The sequence below is a fragment of the Myxocyprinus asiaticus genome, chromosome 11 (genome assembly GCF_019703515.2).
Source record: "Myxocyprinus asiaticus isolate MX2 ecotype Aquarium Trade chromosome 11, UBuf_Myxa_2, whole genome shotgun sequence".
Classification (NCBI taxonomy): Eukaryota; Metazoa; Chordata; class Actinopteri; order Cypriniformes; family Catostomidae; genus Myxocyprinus; species Myxocyprinus asiaticus.
The window spans coordinates 51,822,365-51,845,025 of NC_059354.1; the positions used below are offsets into that span (position 1 = coordinate 51,822,365).

Here is a 22,661-nt window from a genome sequence, read left to right on the forward strand (position 1 = left end):
ACATCATGCTAATCTATTTCAAATATAAGTCTGTATTTAAAGACGCCTAATAAAAACAAAGTTTAGACTCTAAATTCTGATTAGATGAGCATTAAACTATTTCTAGAACATTGATGTATTTTATCATATTTAGAAAGACAATAATGTAACTGCATGTGTTACAGGTGATTTTACCATATTTAAGGAGGTTTTCGGCAGTCTGTTGTGCCTCACAACTCCCCTGATCCATGGTAAAATCACTGTAATACACCAGTGTCTCTAGCGGCTTACTGCTTTAATCATCAAACACTGCTGAACCACTCATCTTCAGTGTCTGGCACAGGTGTTCCTGCTGACCAAAGATGTTATTCATAAATTCAGAGTTCCCATTATCCTCAAGGGTCATCAAAACAGCTTCCAAAGAATGCACTGAGCATCGAGTATATTTTATTGGTCAATGAGAAATTTCACAGATGCTCATTAGGATGCATCATATTCTGCATTCAGTGTTTTATATGTTCAAATCCTGAAGCCATGAATAACGTACATTTACTATTTCTTTAACAGCCACCAATCACACCTGGGCCATTAAGGAATCGTAAAGAAATGAATGATTCTCTGACTTAATATGCTGCAACTAACAATTATTTTCATAATCGATTAATCTAACGATTATTAGAACGATTATTTGACTATTCAATTAATTATTGCAACGATTAATCATTAGATCTTAACCGATTATTCAGCTTGTGCCTCGACTTAAAAGGTTGTATTAAACGTGCTTACTAACAATAAAGAGGACAAAATCATCTTTTAAAAATCTCTCTAAATGACATTCACTGAATTACAGGAAAAAAAATACTTTATTAAGTTTAATTCAGTGAAAATTTCACCACAAAAAAATCCCCTTGTTATCAAGTGTTTGTCTTGTTTTCCATTTATAATGACCTAAAAATCCTTAAAACAAGATACATTTACTTGAGAAATAACATTTCTTTAAGAGAATGTATCTGAAATATAAGTGTATTTTGTATATATGTGTATTTTTTCACTTCTGTGAGTGCAGTAAAGACTAAATACACTTCTATTCAAGATCTATTCTCTAAAAGCAAGTTTAAATATCTTATATGCTTCTTCTCAGGTCAATGCATCTTTTTTAAAGGATTTTTAGATATTTTAAAATATTTGTGTTTTTAATATTATATTCAACATTCTCAGATAACAATTGTTTCTTCTGCAGTATATCTGCTAAAGTAAATGTACGTTATTTTAAAGGAGTTTTAGATATTTATATTGGAAAACAAGCCAAAACAAAAATATAAAAATATATTGTGTTACGGTGTATAATGGGGTGAAGACTACCCTCTCTCACCTTTCTGTTCACTTCAATCCATCTTTACCTCAAACAAACTCTCTCTTATTAATAAAGCTGCATTTGACAATGTTCTTCATGATAAGAAATGCACAGTGACACATATATTATGATTCAATATGTCTCGAGTCATCACGTTATAATCTAGCTGCATTAAGCGTGTGCGCTCGAGGGATGAGCGTCCCGTGACAGAGTGTGCATCAGCCGGTGCAGTTTCAATCTCTTCCCCCTTAGATCGGGACATTCACACAACTCATAGAAGAGACACTGACCGCACAGAGAAGTGACCATTTCCTTATTATTTGAACTTTAATAAAGCTATAATGCATTAAACAGAACTGCATTAAACAGAACTGCATTAAATAGAACCGCATTAAAGATGTAACGCATTAAATAGAACCGCATTAAAGATGTAACGCATTAAATAGAACCGCATTAAAGATGTAACGCATTAAATAGAACCGCATTAAAGATGTAACGCCTTAAATAGAACCGCATTAAAGATGTAACGCATTAAATATAACCGCATTAAAGATGTAACGCCTTAAATAGAACCGCATTAAAGATGTAACGCATTAAATAGAACTGCATTAAAGATGTAACGCATTAAATATAACCGCATTAAAGATGTAACGCATTAAATAGAACCGCATTAAAGATGTAACGCATTAAATAGAACCGCATTAAATAGAACCGCATTAAAGCTGTAACGCATTAAATAGAACCGCATTAAAGATGTAACGCATTAAATAGAACCGCATTAAAGATGTAACGCCTTAAATAGAACCGCATTAAAGATGTAACACATTAAATAGAACCGCATTAAAGCTGTAACGCATTAAACAGAACCGCATTAAAGATGTAACGCATTAAATAGAACCGCGTTAAAGATGTAACGCGTTAAATAGAACCGCATTAAAGATGTTACACATTAAATAGAACCGCATTAAAGATGTAACGCATTAAATAGAACCGCATTAAAGCTGTAACGCATTAAATAGAACCACATTAAATAGAACCGCAATAAAGCTGTAACGCATTAAATAGAACCGCATTAAAGATGTAACGCATTAAATAGAACCGCATTAAAGATGTAACGCATTAAATAGAACCGCATTGAAGATGTTACGCGTTAAATAGAACCGCATTAAAGCTGTAACGCATTAAATAGAACCGCATTAAAGATGTAACGCATTAAACAGAACTGCATTAAAGCTGTAACGCATTAAATAGAACTGCATTAAAGATGTAACGCATTAAAGATGTAACGCATTAAACAGAACTGCATTAAAGCTGTAACGCATTAAATAGAACCGCATTAAAGATGTAATGCATTAAATAGAACTGCATTAAAGATGTAACGCATTAATAGAACCGCATTAAAGCTATAACGCATTAAACAGAACCGCATTAAAGATGTAACGCATTAAACAGAACTGCATTAAAGATGTAACGCATTAAACAGAACTGCATTAAAGATGTAACGCATTAAACAGAACTGCATTAAAGATGTAACGCCGGGGTGTTTCCTTTAAAGACGCTCGACATGCAAGTTTAGCTTAAGCTGAGCGTCAGCTCCGGCTCTGTTTATTCCACAACAAGAGTGCTTCTGTATTTACTTATTTAGTATTTTTGCATTATAATTCCCTCATACTTTGATCTACATCAGCTGAATCTGTTTGTAAAGTTTAGAGTGTGTCTGGACTGTGAGATGTGTTTTCTTCCTCTCCTCAGTCAGGTGTGAGCTGCAGTGCTGCTCTTGTGTGCAATCATTAGAGTTTCATATGATCTTATGTTACATTAAGATCAAACGACTATTCCACAACGAAAAATTTTGTCGACAATTTTTTTTTGTCGACGTTGTCGATAATGTCGACTAATCGTATCAGCCCTAGTCAATAATCACATATAACTGACATATGAACATCATAACCAAACCAAAATGTCAATTTATTAATACATAACGCATTTATTTCAAATGAACTCTATAAGTTTGATTAGACTAAAGCGGTCAGATAATGAACTCACCTGTGCTATGATGTGATTGGCTGTCTGGTGCTGGTGATGAACAGGTGGAGGGGGCGGTAAAGACGGTTGTGTACTCGAGTCCAGCGGGGTCACGGGGTTATACAATACAGCACTGCCGTCAGGATTTACAAACGGCTGACCTGTAATTGATGAACATGATTGAACATTTACAGTCTCACACACTGAACAGAATCAAAAGTGTAACACTTCACATCTGATGAGAACACTCATTGGATTGCAACTAAACCAAACAAACATGAACTGATTGCTTGTTTTTACTTTCAAACATAATTTCATGCTTTATATTTACACCATCATGAAGGGAAACTCTGACTATGTTTATGTAAATTTAGTCTTTTTTTTTTCTTTTTTTTTTCTCCCAATGTGGAATGCCCAATTCCCAATGTGCTTTTAAGTCCTCATGGTCACGTAGTGATTCACCTCAATCCAGGTGGCGGAGGACGAATCTCAGTTGCCTCCGCGTCTGAGACCATCAACCCGCGCATCTTATCACGTGGCTTGTTGAGCACGTTACCACGGAGACATAGCGCGTGTGGAGGCTTCACGCCACCCACCGTGGCATCCACGAACAACTCACCACGTGCCCCACTGAGAGCGAGAACCACATTATGGTGACCACGAGGAGGTTACCGCATGTGACTCTACCCTCCCTAGCAACCGGGCCAATTTGGTTGCTTAGGAGACCTGGCTGGAGTCACTCAGCACACCCTGGGATTCGAACTAGTGAACTAGCGAACTCCAGGGGTGGTAGCCAGTGTCTTTACACGTAAATGGAGTCTTAATAAAAATAATAATATAATATATATAATATTTAGGGTAATATTGAATGTCAAAGGGCAAAAAAAAAAACTTTGACCAAGAAACTGCAATGACCTAAAATTCCTTTAGAAAAAATTTATCAGAACACGATTATGACCAGTACTGCTTTATCTGTACACAGAAAGAATACATATAATTAGTTTATGAATAATGGTGTGAACAGATGAATTCATGTTTAATTCATTTTCAACAGACCTGAATATGAACCTGTATATGATGATGAATATATAGTGAAAAAGCACACAACGACGACCGATCTTCTCATAGCATTCAGTGAGCTTTACACATCCCTCATCGAGTTCTACAGCCGTTTAAAATACCTGCCTGAGGCCTGAAGTGAGACATTTCCCATTTGCAAACTCCTTAAAAAAGGTCAATAAGCAATTACACACCCGTGCTGCCTCTTGAAAATGCATTAGTGCCAGTGAAATAACCCGTCCCAGCTGCTGCATGCAAATTTCAAGATAACAGTCAGAAATGAGCTGCAATGTTTGACGTGTCCGTTTGTATTATGACACTTCAAGAATTGCTTCATTTGGTATTTCACAGAAGCACACTGGGGAATGTATTCAGACCAATATTGGGCTTGTTGACTGAAGTGGAAAGGGAGCGTTTCTGAAGCAATTTCTTCATGGTCACAATGAAGGAGAGAATAATACAGGCACTATTAACACTATAGAGGCCAATCAAACTCTCATTATGTGTCAGGGCTCTGATGAAATACTGATGCTTCTAATTGACCGTATCAGTGTTGATGATGTTTATAATCAATGTGAGCAACACGAGTGAAAGAGTTCATATCAGGGTTAGTAATGGATGCAGTAGCTCAGGAAGTAGTGTACCTGTATGCGGGCAGAGCAGCACGCTGCCCGGCGGAATCCCCGCGGCTTCCAGAGAAAGCAGATAGCAGCTGCCGTTAGCCGTGGGGACTGGCAGCTCGTAGGGAATGCTGCTGCTAGTGCTGACAGCAGGATAGCTCAGAGGAGTTAGAACCGGCGCGGGCGGCTGCGGTCGACACAGTGAACCCGTAGAGGAACCGACACTACTACAGTCAGAACCTAAGAAGGGAGCAACGACATGTGTCTTAACCCACAGACAGAGCAGAACAGAGAGGACGTGATCCCTCACACTGGGAATTAATTGGGGATTGTGGAATATATTGGGAAATCTGATTGACCGAGCGCTCCAGCTATTAGAACATTCTAGATTATTGAGGTATAAAAAGCGAGGTCAGATGAATTCAAAAAGATGCACAATTCAATTGAATCTCTAATTACCTCGGGGAGCAAAGCCATGAAAGAAGAAAATAATTGCGTTAGCTTAGAATGACATGTTAATTAATTTCTCATTAATGTCTCGCTTCATTTAGCAATTTACTTTGTTGCTCGTCTCATCTTTCAAATCCTTAAAAACTTGTGAATACACTTACAAGTAGCGTGTTCACATGTTGAAATCATCATGACATGCTGGTGTTTAGATCTGTGATTCTCAAGCCGTTGATCTCTGGGAAAATAATGCTGAATGCAAATAATAAGATCAACTAATAAATGGAAGAGGCTGAAATCAAAGGCTGTGCATCCAATTAAACTCACATTTATGTATCTGATTAAACATTTGATGTCCATTGTAAAATCTGGGACCTTTTATTCATTTAGAGGCTAGTAATCTATGAGAGATGGCAAAGTCAACAATTTCCAATGAATTCCAAGGATCTGAGCCAATAATGTGTAATGAAACGGTTAATAAAGAGGAATGTGTGCATTTGAGAGCATGCACTGAGCGAGCAGCTACATTAACACGCTGTAATGAGAAAGAATAGAGATTATATGAGAATTAAACCAGAAGAGCTGTGAGTGATGATCAGCAGAGAGAAAGGACATGTGCGTTTGAATATAGAATACATACACTAGACCTGTCACGATTATGAAGTTTGGCTGACGATTAATTGTCATACAAATAATTGCAATTAATGTAATTGTCTGTTGTAGAGTTTGTCACAATTATTTGTCATACTTTCTAAGGTGTATGTGTGCTTTTATACATTTTTTGATATTTAACTTGGAAACACATGATAAAATTGAGATATACAATTTCTTTTAAGGCTTTTAAACATTTAAAATATTACACATGAAGTATGAAATGACAAATAATATTTTAAATATTAAAATTAGTATCTCTTTAGTTTAACTTTAGTCTTAGTAGATTAACTCATATTATATTATATTATATATTATATCACATTATATTATTTTATTTTGTATATTATATTATATAATGTTATATTATATTATATATTATATTGTATATTATATAATTATATATTATATTATATTGTATATTATATATTTTATTGTACATTATATTATATTATATAATGTTATATTATATATTATATTGCATATATCAAATTATATGATTTTATTTTGTATATTATTTTATATTGTATATTATATAATGTTATATTCTATTCTATTCTATATTATAATATAGTAATATATCTGTTCTAAATTCTTCACTTTCACACATTATTTTAATGCTCTCTAATTAAAGTCATGAGTCTTTATTTCTCATGATGAAAGAACTTTAATATAGAATGAAGAAAAACTATCATCTCCACAGAAACAGAGTAAGCGGGCATCTTTTCCTCGGTGTCACTGTTCGTTATTAACACTGCATGTTTGAACCCGCAACGACCAAGACCATTTGACATTACACAAATGTTAAATTAAGGTAAAATCAGAGGGCTTTCCGTTCACGATCAAAAACCCAATTCCCAAATATGGGAATTTGAAGTGCACAATAATCACAGTTCTCTCAAATAATCACAGTTAAAATAAATGATCATGACTGGATTGGTACACACAATGAAAAACACACTGCAGGTGATGGTGGTCTTGATGCTGGAGGGTTTGACTCACCCGTCTTTGAGAGGCGTCCCACACTCTTACAGCTGCTGGAACTGTCTCCTCGCATCAGCACCGGAATCCCACTGAAGCTGCTGGCTTTGGTCATGGCAGGCTTCAGAATGCGGTTGGAGCTGTCAGAATCCGTGCTGCTCCACGGCCGTGGCTCTGAATACTTGCCCTCGTTCTCTGAGCTGCTCTGACGGCTGCTTCCTGATCGACTGTCCTGCAACCTGCATCATGACATCATCACACAACACGCTTACAGAAGAGAAGCTTCATTCCAGATGAAAGCCACGTGCAGATGATCATTACCTGAAGATCTGTCGTCTTTGCTGTATGTTGTTACACACCTCCTGAATCCTGGAAACATCAGAGGAAGACTAGTGAACATCACTATCCAACAACTGATCATCATGACACATTTTTTGGTTTGATTTATTTCACTTAGTTACACTTGTTGTGTTCCCGGTCAAAAATGGCCGGCCAATGGAAATGAATGGATTAGACTACAACATACAGAAATAAAGTGTTCAGGAGCATCCCAATCCTTTATATGAACACATACCTGTATGTGGAAGTGTGTTTGCACACACAGAGTCAATGGACATGTGCACACGTGCACACACACACACACACACACACACACTTACACACACAACAACAACCGCCATTCGCCACTAAGTGGCGGTGACGTCACCACGAAGCTTGTGTCAGGCTATGTGCACCTTGAGGGAACGTGAAGTGTCGAAAGCCCGCTGGCAGGTGGTCATGGGGCAGACCCAGATGCCACGGGTCAACTGAGACGACCGGCTGATGGACCACCTGTGCCCCCTACTGTGCCAACTTGCTGTGCTTTAGCCACCCAACGCTCCGCTCGTTGTTGTGAGCATCGCTCCTCCGCCCTCCATTGTTGTTGGCCTCTAACGGCCCAGTAGCGTCCTTCACGAGCCTCCTCCACAGAGGCCGATCTTGACAACGCTGGTACCAGTCAGCGGCAAGTCCACTCAGCTCCAGATCCTCCCGTACCACATCATTCCATCTCCTCTCAAACCCGTGCTGCGCCCGTTTAGCCCCCTCAATCCGGCCGAACAAAAGCTGTTTAGGCATGCGGTGGCTGGGCATGCGGGCTACATGGCCCATCCAACGCAGCCTTGCCTGCTGGAGGAGCTCACCGATGGGACTTTGTCCAGATCTTTCAAGAATTTGTGAGCTCCTCACACAATCCAGCCTCGTTACACCCAGGATGGATCGTAGGGAGGTCAGCCTAAATGTTTCTAACCGGCTAAATGTTTCTCACACACACTCACACTCTCACTCACACACACACTCACACACTCACACTCTCACACACACACACACACACACACACACACACACACACACTCACACACTCACACACACTCACACACACTCACACACACTCACACACACTCACACACACCAAAGATATACAAGTTAGCATGTGGCTCTCTCCTCTTTTTTTTTTTTTTTTTTACCAACTCTAAATATAATTGTTGTGATAACAAATTTGCAGTTGATGAGAACAAAACAGTTCTTATTTGTCAGCAAATTAAAAAGCATTATTTAAGAGTTGTTAGGATCAGCTTTATGCATTGTAAAGTCCAGACTCTAAGCTTTAAAATGACACCTATTTGTTCAGATACTTATTAATTTATTATGCAATTATTCTTATAATTGGAGTCATAATTACTAAAAAAGAAGTTGATTAAAGATGTAATGTAACATCTTGTGGTAATATATGCAATATGAGAGATTTATAAACAATCTTAGTGAGCCGGTCATTTTGACCCAGGAACACAAAATGTAAGGGAGAGAAAAGGAGGGACGAGTCGAAATTCATTTCTGTGGAAATCAACATTATGCCACAAATGTTGCTGATTGAGCTTCACTTGTTGAAAGTGAACCCGGAATATTCCTTTAACATGAAGTATTGGCTGCTTATTCATATTCCTGCATGAGCGAATTACATCATTTCCTGCTGTATTTAACACAATCTGTCACATGACTGCTGTGGTTCAGTCTATAAGTGTGTCATTAATGTGATTTTGGACAATGATTGGAAATGACTGGAAGAGGAAGAGTCCATCTCACACTCACCTTTTATCAAGCTGGAACGCATCTAAACCCTGTAACACAGTTCAGGTTATTTAAATGACATGTCAACATCACAAACACGAATTTAAAGATACAGATGTAACGTGGCCCTTCAATAGAGACTCTTACATCAGCAAAGATCCTCTCTCGTGCTCTCTGATATTCTTCCTCTCGCTCCTCGATCGACTTGCTTCTCCTGTCGTATCCGAGTTGCATTCGCATCTGAAACACAAACAGCCTCTTTGAACGGTTTGTGTATTATTTCACACAACAGTGTTAATATGCAGCTAACGGCCTGTTTGATGTCCGGCTCATTAGCGTCACCCACCGCAATGTCGTCTTTGTCTGTGCTGGAGTCCCTTTTTAAGATGCAGCGCTTCTGAAAGTCATCGGTTTTGTCGTCTTTGATGTGTTCAGAGAACTTCTGATCTGGTCTGAACACACAGGGACAGAAATTGTGAATTCAAATGAGTCATTCAAGAGAACGGCAGCATTAAACTCGCTCTCTCTCATCTCAAATCTCTCAGAATTACATATGATGAAGGTAGAATGTGTTTCGCTCCAGCCACAGTGATTTCTGAACATCTGAAGGAGGCAGAGAAAACACCACTCACATTCTTGTATTGCTGGTTTTGTCGATGACGACACATTTGCCGGTCTGGTCGATGTTATGATCCAAGCCGAAGTACGCAGCGACTCTGTGTAGAAGCATTCTGTGATACGATGTCATGGGAGGAAACTTCCTTCTCTGACTCCTGGAACAAACCGCAAATAAACTGATAATTCACCTTCAGTTCCTGAGTGAACACTGACAGTACTTTGCACATTCTGTAAACTGTGTATTGTGTGTATATGATGTATGTTGAGCACTGCGACTGTTGTGTATTATGTGTATTGGGATATTCCGTGTCAAATCAACCACATTTTACAAACTTCCGGAGTTGAAAAGTTTGATTTTCTTAATAGTTTTTCAAAAGAAAGAGAAACAAATAAGATGGAAAATAGTAGTTTGGTCTTTTGGAAACTGACATTGTTTTTGAGTGTCATACAATGTGACCCACATTTAAAATGGGTAAATTTATAAACTTTCAGATGGAGTCACATTGAGAGCCCCATATCTCTGGGATTTAACCATATAGGGCCTTAAAAATAAAGATATAAAGAGGAAAGTTTGCTCTGTAGCAGAATCGAAATGGATATTAAGATATCTGTAATACTTCTGAAGTTATAGACACTCCAACTTTGGAAAAACAACACAAAAAAAAAGGTGTTTTTCCCATTTTTTGGACTCTCACCATTGACATATAATGCAATGAGAGGTGCTGAACTCAACTGAATTTAGTAACAGACCTAAATATCTATGTGAAAAAATAATATCTACAAAATAATGGATAACTCAGTAAATATTGATCCACAGCATTTCATATTTTGTCTTTTATCCTCATTTATTCTCTGGTTGACACAGAATAACCCTATTGTTCATTCTGTAAATTGTGTGTATAAAACCTACATTTTGCATGAAATGAAATGTGACATACTCGTTGTGACTGATGAAGTCGAGGATGTCTTGTTCCAGCTTCAGCAGCATCATTCTGTCTCTAAACATGAGCATGAACATTCAATCATCAGTTTAGACATTCACAGCTCAATCTCTTCTTTATAGACTGGGCTGCAGGTTTTGTCAAGTACAGGAATACTTCTACCAGTGCTAATAACAGAACGTATACGCTCCAATGTGATCTTCTCACATACAGAAACACACATGTGAAAGTCACTCATGTGTCACCTGGGGTTGTTCCTCAGTGTGTTCACCAGGAACTCATGCAGGTCAATGCCGGTGGAGTCTGTGTACTCTTGACTGGAGTCTGCAGACACAGCACACATCGTTCTACATATAGTGTAACATTTTCTAACAATGGACTTCCTTCCAGGACAGAATCACATGACACACCTCTAGACAGCATCTTGCACGGCATCTTCTCCAGGTTGTCCAGCTTGATGGCACTTTTGTCCTCATTATCCTCATTTGTAGTAAGAAGCGTCTCCTCTGTGTCAAACATCTGAGACAGTTTAATCTGAGCTTCATCCTGTGAATTGATGTTGATTTAATTGTTAGGGTAATAGGTACTAAATTCTTTAATAAAGTGTCTAACAGGGGTCTGTGTATCTCAGCGAGTATTGATGCTGACTATCACCCCTGGAGTCGTGAGTTTGAATTCAGTGTGTGCTGAGTGACTCCAGCCAGGTCTCCTAAGCAACCAAATTGGCCCGGTTGCTAGGGAGGGTAGAGTCACATGGGGTAACCTCCTCGTGGTCGTGATTAGTGGTTCTCGCTCTCAATGGGGCGTGTGGTGAGTTGTGTGTGGATCGTGGAGAGTAGCATGAGTCTCCACATGCTGTGAGTCTCCGCGGTGTCATGCACAACGAGTCACGTGATAAGATGCGCGGATTGACGGTCTCAGAAGCGGAGGCGACTGAGACTTGTCCTCCACCACCCGGATTGAGGTGAGTAACCGCGCCACCACGAGGACCTACTAAGTAGTGGGAATTGGGCATTCCAAATTGGGAGAAAAGAGGATAAAATGTTTGTCAAAAATGGATGAGACAGTTTCTGTATTCAAATGGTAAAAAAAAAAAAAACACCCCTAAACAAATCCAGGGGGCAAATATTGACCCATAATGTATAAGTTAATTTCTGACACTGGTCTATACACACTGAAGGCGAATTAAAATTGAAGCATTAAGTGACAATCACAGCCAATCAGAAAGTAAAGACAGGGTTTTTCCTGGATCACAAATGGTCTTCAGTGGTGACTGACGTATATGATCATCCTTTGAATAGAACACAGAATGTTTTTACTATAGGGTGCCATGCAATGATGCAAAATCCAGCGTACAGAACAGGAGTCTTACAGCTGCGTGTTAATGTGTTGTGGTTACCCTTCAGGATGTTTACCTGCTGATCTTGAGGCAGTTGTGTGGTAACAGTGGAAGGAGACGGTTCTTCACACACGGCCAGACTCCGAACTAGCTTTAATTTTGTTTTAGACTGAAGTACAGATACGAAGAGAAGAGAAGATACAGGGAGTCACTGCGGATGAGTTCGATTTCACAAACACCATGCATGAACACAACTGACCCACGCAAACACAACAAACATGCAGCCAAAACACTCTGGACTGGATTATGATTATGAAATGACCTCATCAAACAAAGCCAACATATCACAAAGTATTGTAAGTCTCAGAATAAAACAAAACATCAAATGCGAATCATGCATGGATTCAACTGAAACATGACTTAAACTATTCCTAACACACCAGAGTACTCAAACAAACACTTGATTCATACTGAACAATCTAAACAGTGAGCAACAACAAAGACTAAACAGTAAAACTGATGGAAGCAGCAGGCAAACGTCGGTCATGTCCAATGACACCGTACCTTTGGCCGTTTAGAGCTCTCTCCGGGTTTTTGTCGCTGTATGGTCAGCAATGAGATAAAGTGAAGTGTGAGAAACTAGAGAGAGCAAAGTTGGACATCTAAACTATTTACAGAAAAAACAAACTTATTCATGTATAATAAGCAGTTTGGAGCAGGTTAATGTATGTTTAATTTAAAGGGACAGTTCACCCAAAAATGAAATATCTCTCATTTACTCACCCTCATGCCATCCCAGATGTGTATGACTTTCTTTCTTCTGCAGAACACAAATGAAGATTTTTAGACGAATATCTCAGCTCTGTAGGTTCATACAATACAAGTGAATGGTGACCAGAACTTTGAAGCTCCAAAAAGCACATAAAGTCAGCATAAAAGTAATCCATAAGACTCCAGTGGTTTACTCCATGTCTTCAGAAGTGATATGATAGGTGTGGGTGAGAAACAGATCAATATCTAAGTCATTTTTTGCTAGAAATTCTCCTCCCTGCCCAGTAGGTGGCACGAAGAATTCGAAAGTGAAAGTGGAGATCGACTGAGCAGGGAGGAGAATTGATAGTAGAAAAGGACTTAAATATTGATTAAACCACTGGAGTCGTATGGATTACTTTTATGCTGCCTTTATGTGCTTATTGGAGCTTCAAAGTTCTAGTCACCATTCACTTGCATTGTAAACCTACAGAGCTGAAATATTCTTCTAAAAATCTTCATTTGTGTTCTGCAGAAGAAAGTAAGTCAAACACATCTGGGATGGCATGAGGGTGAATAAATGATGAGATGTTTCATTTATGGGTGAACTACCCCTTTAACACAAGGCTGAGAGGGACAAACATACAGTCTGTTCAAAATTGTGTTCTGTTTTAAGGTTTTATTTGACTTTTGCTTTCACAAACTATGTTTTCTGGAGCTTTTGTTTGAAAAGATATTTTAATGTTTCATCGACTGAAAGACGGACAACATGTACAGTACAACTGATTGAACAGACTGAAAACGAGACTGTGAGGTCAAAACGTACATCTGCGTGAAATTAAATATGGTATCAGGACTGATTACAGTCCATAGCAACATTTATCCAGAAGAGTAAACCAATAAAAGCAACATATTTCAAATATCCTGACACTATTAGAGAATAACAGACCCCAATTAATACCTAAAACATATATGATTGTATTCTGCATAAAGCAAATTAAGCCAATATTTAGGACCTTTAAGATATTCTCAGTGTGGCGCGTGGCGAGTTGTGCGTGAAGCCTCCACACACGCTACGTCTCAACAAGCCACATGATCAGATGCATGGATTGACGGTCTCAGACGCGGAGGCAGCTGAGATTCCTTCTCCGCCACCCGGATTGAGGCGAGTCACTACGACACCACGAGGACTTGGGAATTGGGCATTTCAAATTGGGGAGAAAAAGTGGAAAAAATCCCCCCCCCCCCCAAATAAAATAAAAAATGGCCCTTAAAATAGGCTGAATTTTCTAAATACAAAATATAATTTCCAATTTGTTTCTTTTGAGTAAAATAGGACCAGGACATTTTCTTGACAGGTTTCGAGATAATCAACGGCATCATTTGATTTACAGTTACAGCTGTCATCATCTCTGATTAAATATGAACATCACCCGACTGAGAAGAGAGGAAACTGTGCTCTTGAACGTTCTTGAAGGAGACCTTAGAGATTTAATGTAATGCCATATAAATATAACCTTGAGTGGCAACATAAATCCCTCCGGATCAAAAACCCATTTTAGATTCAAACGTTATTATGAAGGATACTTAATACACTGGGCCAAAAATACAAAGTCAAGTGACGAGAACGCAAATTGCAAAGTAGGATTTTTCTTCGAGACATAAAACAAGAGGCCAATTTGTCCAGTATGAAATCATAATTTCCTGAATGATCCGGATGAAACTGAGCTTGTATATTCATTCAGTTGTGTGTTCTCTCAGACTCGAGCAGACAGCGATGGCCAACGGTTAATAAGCTCACAGTGACCTCAATAAATAATGATGGATGGTTATTCAGCTTTAATTAGCTATTGAACATCTTCTGTTCCCGTGAGACGGAGTCTGGCACGAGGCCACAATGACGACTGATGCTGGAAGAATCCAGACAGCCGAGAATGCAAGCCCGCTGTAAAAGAGGCAGGTAGATCCGCCAACGTGGCGGGGGGAGAACGAGGCAGATGGTCATGAAGCTCCTCGCTGTGTTCACCTCCCCCCACAGAAAGTTTGAGGATCAGCTCGGATTGCCAGTCGCACGGCTGGTGACTCGCTCATCCACTTTCAGTCTTCTTTACGAATGTTTCTTCAAGGAGGGAGAGAATGAAAGGCAATGTGTGAAATGAATCGAGAAGACGGAAAAGGAGAGCAGACGACTCAAGAATGGCAACATCAGGAAGATGACAGACAGAAGAGCTTGTCTGAGAAAAATGTGTCATATAAACAGAGAAATAAAGATGCAATCCTGTAACCTTCAAAAGCGCAGGGTTGTGCCGGTGTCTGCTGCGGCTCGTAACACAATTACCCCGCAATTGATTGGTCGCGCTCTGCTGTGACTCCCGTGGGCTTCTGCGACCACTCGAAATGAGAACAATTGCTTCACCGATCTGTTTTGCTGACCTCTGCTCTCTGCACAAACAAAGGGACGATCTGTTTCTGAAGGACAGAACTAACTATGATTATCAATATCAGCAGCACAATCTACAGCGTCTCCACTTCAACATAAAAACACAATGTGTGTCATCACTCGGTCTCCATTGTTGATTAAAAGATCATTTCATCTGTGTGTGGCCACACCCATCTCACTGTTATTTTTCATCAAATATTTACAATTATCTTTTAATTAGAAGATGAACCTACATTAATAAGCGAGTTCTGCCGTTGATATAGTGAATCTCAATTTGGCCTAATGAGTTTGACTGAGCCGCTGCTGTGCTTTATTCTGGGAAAATAAATCTGAATGGACATTCACCGAAGAAAACAGAGGTTGTTTTGTCATTACATCACATTACCTGTATGGCACTTCTGTCATCATTGCAGTTTTCATCTCCATCATGCTGTTTTTGCCTGCAGCTCTGTGGCGTGATGATGTCATCGTTGGCTGTAGTCGTGTTGTTTTCATTTAGTGCTCTCATGGACTCACCGCTCTCTTGCACACTCACCGTATCAGACATCCTCATCAGACACGCCGCAGAGAATCAACTAAGAGCCTGGAACCTACAACACATGATTAACATATGTGACATGACACAATGACGTCATCAGCACATGATGGGCTACAGCGTCTGTACATGTTTTAGAAAGTGTGAATCTCTCAAGCATGACAAATGAGCAGATCATGGTAAAGGTAGTTAATTGAGAAGCTAGTTCAATACTAATTTAGCATGTAATAAAGTGTGTTATTAATGTTATTAATGACAATTATTTAACAGCGCTACTGAAAAACCTCAGCAATTCTTTACTAGTGGGTCAGTGTACTTGGATTAAAAAAGGTCAACAAGGAAACTACTGACACACTGCAGGTATTCATTGATCTCAGCTAATATATTATATTAATGTAGGCTATATTAAACAAAGCCTTCAATGACGTAGTTGAGTTCTCTAAGGAACTGGCATACGTGAGCGCCGTCACCCAAACCAATTAACCTCCAACAATGAGCTGACAGTCTCATGCACAAGAATATGAAGAGCACAATGAGCTAATGAGTATTACACCAATCAGAGTCTTTCATTAACATGTCAGCACAGAGTGTGATTTCTAACATGTGTGACGCTCCGGATCCCCACGGCGAGTCGAGAGAGATGACACCTCATCCAGATGGAGCTGAAAGCTGTGAATGCAGTCGGCTCTTCAAACTACACTTCACAGGAAGTTAAGAGCTATACGGATGTTCAACAAGACCAGTGTCCATGCTGGAGGAGTCTGAGAAACTCTGCAACTTCATTCATATGATTTCTAATTCAAAACTGTCCCCTGCTAATAAAGACTTTACGAGAGCATCAATGTTTTTAAAGGGAAATGTAGTAAACATCACTAACACACGGTCTCATGTGACTTAATGCTTTTATAAAATAGTGGCTCCATCAACACATCGATGTTCAATAAGCAGTTGCATGAACGAGTTCAGCATTTTGAATAGAGAACTATCTGTTAAGTATTTACCAGAAGTTCTGCTGCACGCTAAAGCCGTGCTTATGTCGTCGTGGCGAGAAGACTGCACTCTTGTCTTTCAGTGGCGCTGTGGAGCGTGTTGTCGCATGTGTTAAATGTTTTGTCACGTATGGCGAGCGTGCAGAAAGCCCTGATGTGGCGGCCCATGACCCCGTCAGCAGCACCCGCTCCGCATCAGAACAGCGCTGGACGGCAACAAGGTGAACATCTCCTTCAGGATCCTGCAGATAGACAAACAGAAATAAAGACAGTTAGACGCATGACATGCAGAGAAACAACATCACTGGCATAATCGACTGTTTTCCATCAGAGGGAGGCGGTTTGACAAATCCTGAACTTTACGGCAAATGATTTCAAACTCAGCTGCTAAATATCAGTGCTTAAACTAGCACGTAACTTAGCTCACGTTCACCTGTTTACTGTCTTTATTGTCTGTGCAGATGTCAGTTGTAAAATGACGTTTATGTTGTGGATATAGTGATTAATGTCACATATATAGGATGTTTAAGTGAGTTAGTAAAGTTGATTGTACAGGTGTTCAGTGGGGAAATACACAACACACTAGTGCTGGGCGATATAGATACGAGAGGTCGTGTATATCATGATATGTAAATATCCATGTGCGCAGCGTGTGCATATCTATCAGTGGGAAGGGCTTCACGTGAGACTGAGAGAATTAAAGAAACATGGACAGGGTTTTTTCCAGCACTGAACAGTTCAGCAAATTCGATGACATTCATCGTGCATTCGGTGCTTCATAATTAATAAATATGCTTCTCTTCTTTTCACGTGCAGCTGTTTTTCCATCTCTGAAGCACCATGTGCGTCCAGCGGGCTTCCCGATATTTGCGCTCCAGAGACAACACAGAGCGGGATCACTCGTGCTACTCAATCCGGCTTCTCTCGATATCGCGGCACAGACCACAAAACATGCGTGACCCATCAGAATTATACTAGTTTCTTTTTTACCTTAAAGCACTATGAAGTCAAACATCTTAAACAGCTAAAAACATCATCACCCTTACTAAAATTCTGTTCAAAGCGGTTTGATATTCGGCCATGTTTGCCTTCAGATATACATTTATTCTCTATAGAGTTTACTTAATTAAGAGCCTAATAAAGTGTTAATTTTTTTTACTTAGGCTATGTATTATTTTCTATGTTTGTTGCATTGCTTTGAGAAGATGTTGAGTTTATTGAGGATATTGTGTAATAATAATAATAATAGTCAACAACATCAGACTGAAATGTAGCATAATGTTTTTTTAATAAAAATAATTATTTAATTTTTTACTCCACATAAAGAGTAAATGTAATAAGAGGAAGTAATTTAATTTATAAAGCATTTAATTCACTGACTCGATTATCCCAAAATAGGCATTACAATATACTGTAGTTATTTAATATAAACCAATTTTTATTGACTTTCCAGAAGAAAAAAAATACTATATTGTAATATATATCGTTAACGTGATTATTCATTATAATTATTCATATCATGATATAAGATTTTGGTGAAATCGGCCACCCCAACAAAATACTAGGAGTGGATTATTTCTGTCAAATCATTTTAGATTTTTCTTTCTTTAAAAAAAATAAACCGTGTTGGTGTAGGGTTTTTTTCATCAGTAATTAAAGGAGATTAACAGCAGGTTTGCTCATTTAACCAGAGCAGAAATTAGAGATCAGCTTCCAGATAAATGACCCGACCTCAAGTATTAAGCAACACTTACCAAACACACACACAGCATCTGCTTTAGAAATGCAGCTCTTCTTCTGCAGATCAGAGGGACGTGTGTGAAATGGGACGCCGCGGCTCAGCAAACACTTGGTGAGGCCGAGCGCTGACAATGTACCGCATTTATCACTGTAATGCGAGCGCGGCGGCCGCTGCTGCATTATTTAAGAGGCTGATAGGCCGCGGCTGATTGAGATTCATGAGATCTGTAGCCTCAGGGTGCAGCGAGTGTCAGTGTGGGGGACAGGTGCAAACACACACACACACACACACACACACACACAGCTCTCTGACTATCATGTTGCACACGTTTGCTGTCAAATCACCACAGCCGCTCTCTCTTGCCCTCTGGTCGTTGCGTATGGAAGTGACAGCGTGTTAATCTCTCAAAACCCTTCAAAATGAATCGAGTAAACTCCAGCGCAGCGGTGCTCTATACACGCTCTCAAAACGCAGAAGTCAAAGTCTATTTCTTTAGGAAACCGTGCAGGACATGAGCCGGATGCCCCACGCCAGCCTGACCCGCCCAGGATACGACAGGAAAGATGGAGTCACCGCAGGCGGCAAACGCATGCCAAGATCTGCCGATATATTACAGCAGACAAATATCAGACGTGTTTCAAATGAGGACAACGGACTCTTTTCACAGGCTACCATGATGTGTTTCCACCTTATTTAGAAGTGCAAATCTAGCAACCTTTATATTTAAATTTTTTGCTGTAAATCTATAAGATACTTTATATTTTAAATTAATGCCAGGTTCATATGATAGTCACCACAGCGGTTTCAAATACAGCTGCCTTCATTAGACTCATTCAACTTCAAATGCACAAACAAATTCATCTGTAGACAAACAAAAAGATGAAGTTTTCCAGAGTCTAATGTAACACGCATGTGAAAATCAAAGTGTGCCGTCTTATAAACTAGGGATGTGCAATAAAATTGCAATATGTGCAGGTGCATTTTATTTTATTTATGCGGTTTAATTCACCATCTTGATTGCCGCACATCTTTTGCACACTGACGAGATCTCGTCAATCAGAATGAAGTGCACAAAAAAGATGCCAGTGAGAGAACGGACAGAAATCTGGAAGGTGCATAAAGAAAAACAAATGTACAAAAAATAACCAACACTATCATATATGATTTATGCAAAGCATTTTTATGAAATGGAAGGGAAAAACATTTCCCAAAATCGCAATTGCAATATCTATATAAAAACAACTGCAATATGACTTTTCTCTCCATGTTGCACAGCCCTATTATAAACCCCACAGAAGCGTCCGTTTTTCTTGTCTGAGACAGTGAAGGTTTCTGTGAGCTGTAGAACGTCTAGTGCTGAATGTGAACACAATCCTCAATGACCTGCGTGTGTGTGTGTGTGTGTGTGTGTGTGTGTGTCAGACACTCAGAGCAGTGCAGCCGAGCGCGTCTCACAAGCAAAGAGAAAACATGAAACAAGAAATTCACAGCTTGAATGTTCAACTCTGTCAATCTGAAGTTCACGGTCATTAGCGCTCCTGAAACATGGCATATGTGGAGCCCTAAATGAGACATACGTGTAGCTGTCAGCTGAGCGTGTCACATTATTGATTTTGTCAACACAGACAAATAAGCTGTTTGTTCTACTTGCCGTTTGTAAAATGAGACGCGCGCTGCTGTGTCGGAACACTTTCATTTACAAGCTCGTTGAACACCGACGGACGGCACAACTGCTGCCAACCGAGGCAACGTCTCACAGCTGGAGAAAGTATTCAATTATATATCAAATATCAGTGCTAAAATACATAAAACGAGCATGTTTATGCCCTTTACAAAAGAGTAAACTTCAAAAGTAGTATACAGTATTACAATCATTTTTATTTCATTTCCTAAACAACAAAAGTGAATTTAATCTAAGATCTTAATGATATTGCATAATAACCTTTATGTTGAGCGCTTTGAATTCTTGAGCTTTTCCTTCATAATGGAGCGTACATTCATAACCGCTCTGTCTTTATTAATATAAGCCCCATCTGCAGCATAAGACATTCATTATTTCACTGTCAATTATACTCAGATGATTGACAGCTGCACAGTAATGGAACAGAAATACAATAAAAACACAATACAAATGAACATTTCTTACTGTGATTACAGCAAAAGTATAAAGAGTGAAATCTTCCCATTATCGAAACTTTGTTAAAAAAATGTAAAATAAAAATTAATACATAAAATTTCAGATTTCATTGAAAACAAAAATGTTGCGTAAAACAGCACAACAAGTGTTGTCAAATCTTGCCATTGTTGAATTAATTCTAGTTGTGTTAATTCTGCAGTGGATGAAGGTTTTTCTGCGTTTGGTCATTTGGATGCGCTTCAGTTGAACGTCTCTCGCCGGTGCCGTCTTTGAGCAAACTCTGCCATCTGTTTACCCACACGGCCACATAAAACACACATTTAAACAGACTCACACCAGAATAAATGAAGTCTAAACATTTATTGAGCTCATCTCGACAAACACTACATACTGTTTCAAAGCCCTGACACAAAAGTGAAACATAACGAGCCGCCACGATCGCCCATCATCATCATCATCATCATCATCATCATATACAACAAGAGTGCTTCAGATTAATTGCAGGAGATCTATTGAAAAGCAAACGAGGCTTGAGGAGTCAAATAATGGCTATTATCAATACTAATCTGTTTTTGTTTGATTTTCAGTTTCCTAACATCATCGTTTTTCAAAGTTTGTGGCAATGGAGAGCATTTTCACACTAGGGAAATGCTGTTCTGGTGTGAATGAGAGACGTAAACGTGGCGAAATCAATGCATTTTCTAACAAAAGCGTATTACTGTGGATGAGGTCAACACCAGCGTTTAAAGACCTGCGGCAGTGTTCACGAGTTTAACACAAACACAGTAAGTAAAGAACAACATTAATCACATGAAAACACAAAGAATCAGCCATGCACAGCAGAGATGTCCTCATGTCACCCGTGTGTGTGTGTGTGTGTGTGTACAGGAAGAGCTCAACACAGACACTCAATATCGGCAGTGTGAGATCTCCATCCAAACACAGATGGAGCAGACTCAGGAGACATTTCACCTCTTCTGAAGCAACAAACAACCAGCCTGCATAAAACCCTCATAAACACAAACACCGACACGACTACAACCGGTTCATCACGCTCACCCGTATGTTCTGCTTTTAGAACTAGCAGTTGAGCAAAGTTTCAGCACTGTATTCACCACACCTGTCCTTCTGCAAACACACTCACCTGTAGCATCATAGCCGTCATTATTTCCATGGCTCAGCTCTTTAGTTTCCATAGTATCAGCGGCTGCATGAGCTGCGGTCGAGCACCTTCTGTTCACATCAGCCCCCCTTCAGCTCCTCTGAGTGTGTGTCTGCAGCACAAGCTCCATCTGTGGCTAACTGCACGAGCGCATGGCTGAGTGTCGCCCCGCAGCCTCAGAGACAGCGCCAAATCAATGGCTGGCCCGTGTGATGTCAGCGGTGCTCTTAGCCAGTCAGAACACAGGGCTGCGCTCTCGGCATGTCACTGGCTAAATTGAGCTCTTCATTAGCGGTGCAGCCACACCTTGTGTTGCGGGGAGACGTGGGTGGTTTATCTCCACCCTCCATCCCAACCCCATAATACACCCGTAATGTATTGAGGGGGTCTGCAGGGCTGAAGGTCGGGTCACACCTGAGGTTCTGTCTCAGGAACCCGCTGCCCTGAGGGATATTTCAAGCAGGTTTAATCAATAATTGCAAGGTTTCCACAATATTGCAATCTGATAATTTGTGTAAAGATTGAGACACTTCCTTTCATACCATATTGTCATCCTATTTATCTCTCGCTTCTAGCACATTTTAACTCAGTGTACATACAATTACAAAAATACAACTGAATCTAGTGCTCTGGAACAATTGTGCCACTCATAAACAGCCCTCATAATTATTATGGTTTCCCTAGTTTAGCATTCCCTCGCAAGTACGCCCGCCGTTCCCTCGCAAGTACGCCCGCCGTTACCCTGCAATTACGTTCGCCGTTCCCTCTCGAGTACCTTCTCCGTTCC

General features: G+C 39.6%; 1 protein-coding gene across 6 annotated transcripts in view; it reads right to left on the minus strand.

Moving 5' to 3' along the window:
* The window catches only part of LOC127448227 (R3H domain-containing protein 1-like), a 38,079-nt gene extending 16,026 nt beyond the window's left edge, over nt 1–22,053 (minus strand). For 2 of the 6 annotated variants that reach the window (XR_007898486.1, XM_051710606.1), the window contains exons 1-16: nt 21,857–22,052; nt 16,847–17,076; nt 15,696–15,900; nt 12,685–12,720; nt 12,197–12,289; nt 11,192–11,327; nt 11,027–11,105; nt 10,779–10,838; nt 9,855–9,995; nt 9,569–9,674; nt 9,370–9,462; nt 9,244–9,272; nt 7,438–7,485; nt 7,138–7,355; nt 5,062–5,277; nt 3,380–3,519 (exon numbers count right to left, since the gene is read on the minus strand). Coding sequence is in view for 4 of the 6 variants with exons in the window: in XM_051710606.1 (XP_051566566.1) it covers nt 3,380–3,519; nt 5,062–5,277; nt 7,138–7,355; nt 7,438–7,485; nt 9,244–9,272; nt 9,370–9,462; nt 9,569–9,674; nt 9,855–9,995; nt 10,779–10,838; nt 11,027–11,105; nt 11,192–11,327; nt 12,197–12,289; nt 12,685–12,720; nt 15,696–15,863 (1,563 nt within the window). In the remaining 2 variants the exon portion in view is untranslated. Of the gene's footprint in view, nt 1–3,379; nt 3,520–5,061; nt 5,278–7,137; nt 7,356–7,437; nt 7,486–9,243; nt 9,273–9,369; nt 9,463–9,568; nt 9,675–9,854; nt 9,996–10,778; nt 10,839–11,026; nt 11,106–11,191; nt 11,328–12,196; nt 12,290–12,684; nt 12,721–15,695; nt 15,901–16,846; nt 17,077–21,856 lie in introns of all 6 variants that reach the window. The other 4 variants (XR_007898487.1, XM_051710607.1, XM_051710605.1 and 1 more) reach the window with 2 other exon arrangements.
* Nucleotides 22,054–22,661: the final 608 nt, after the last annotated feature.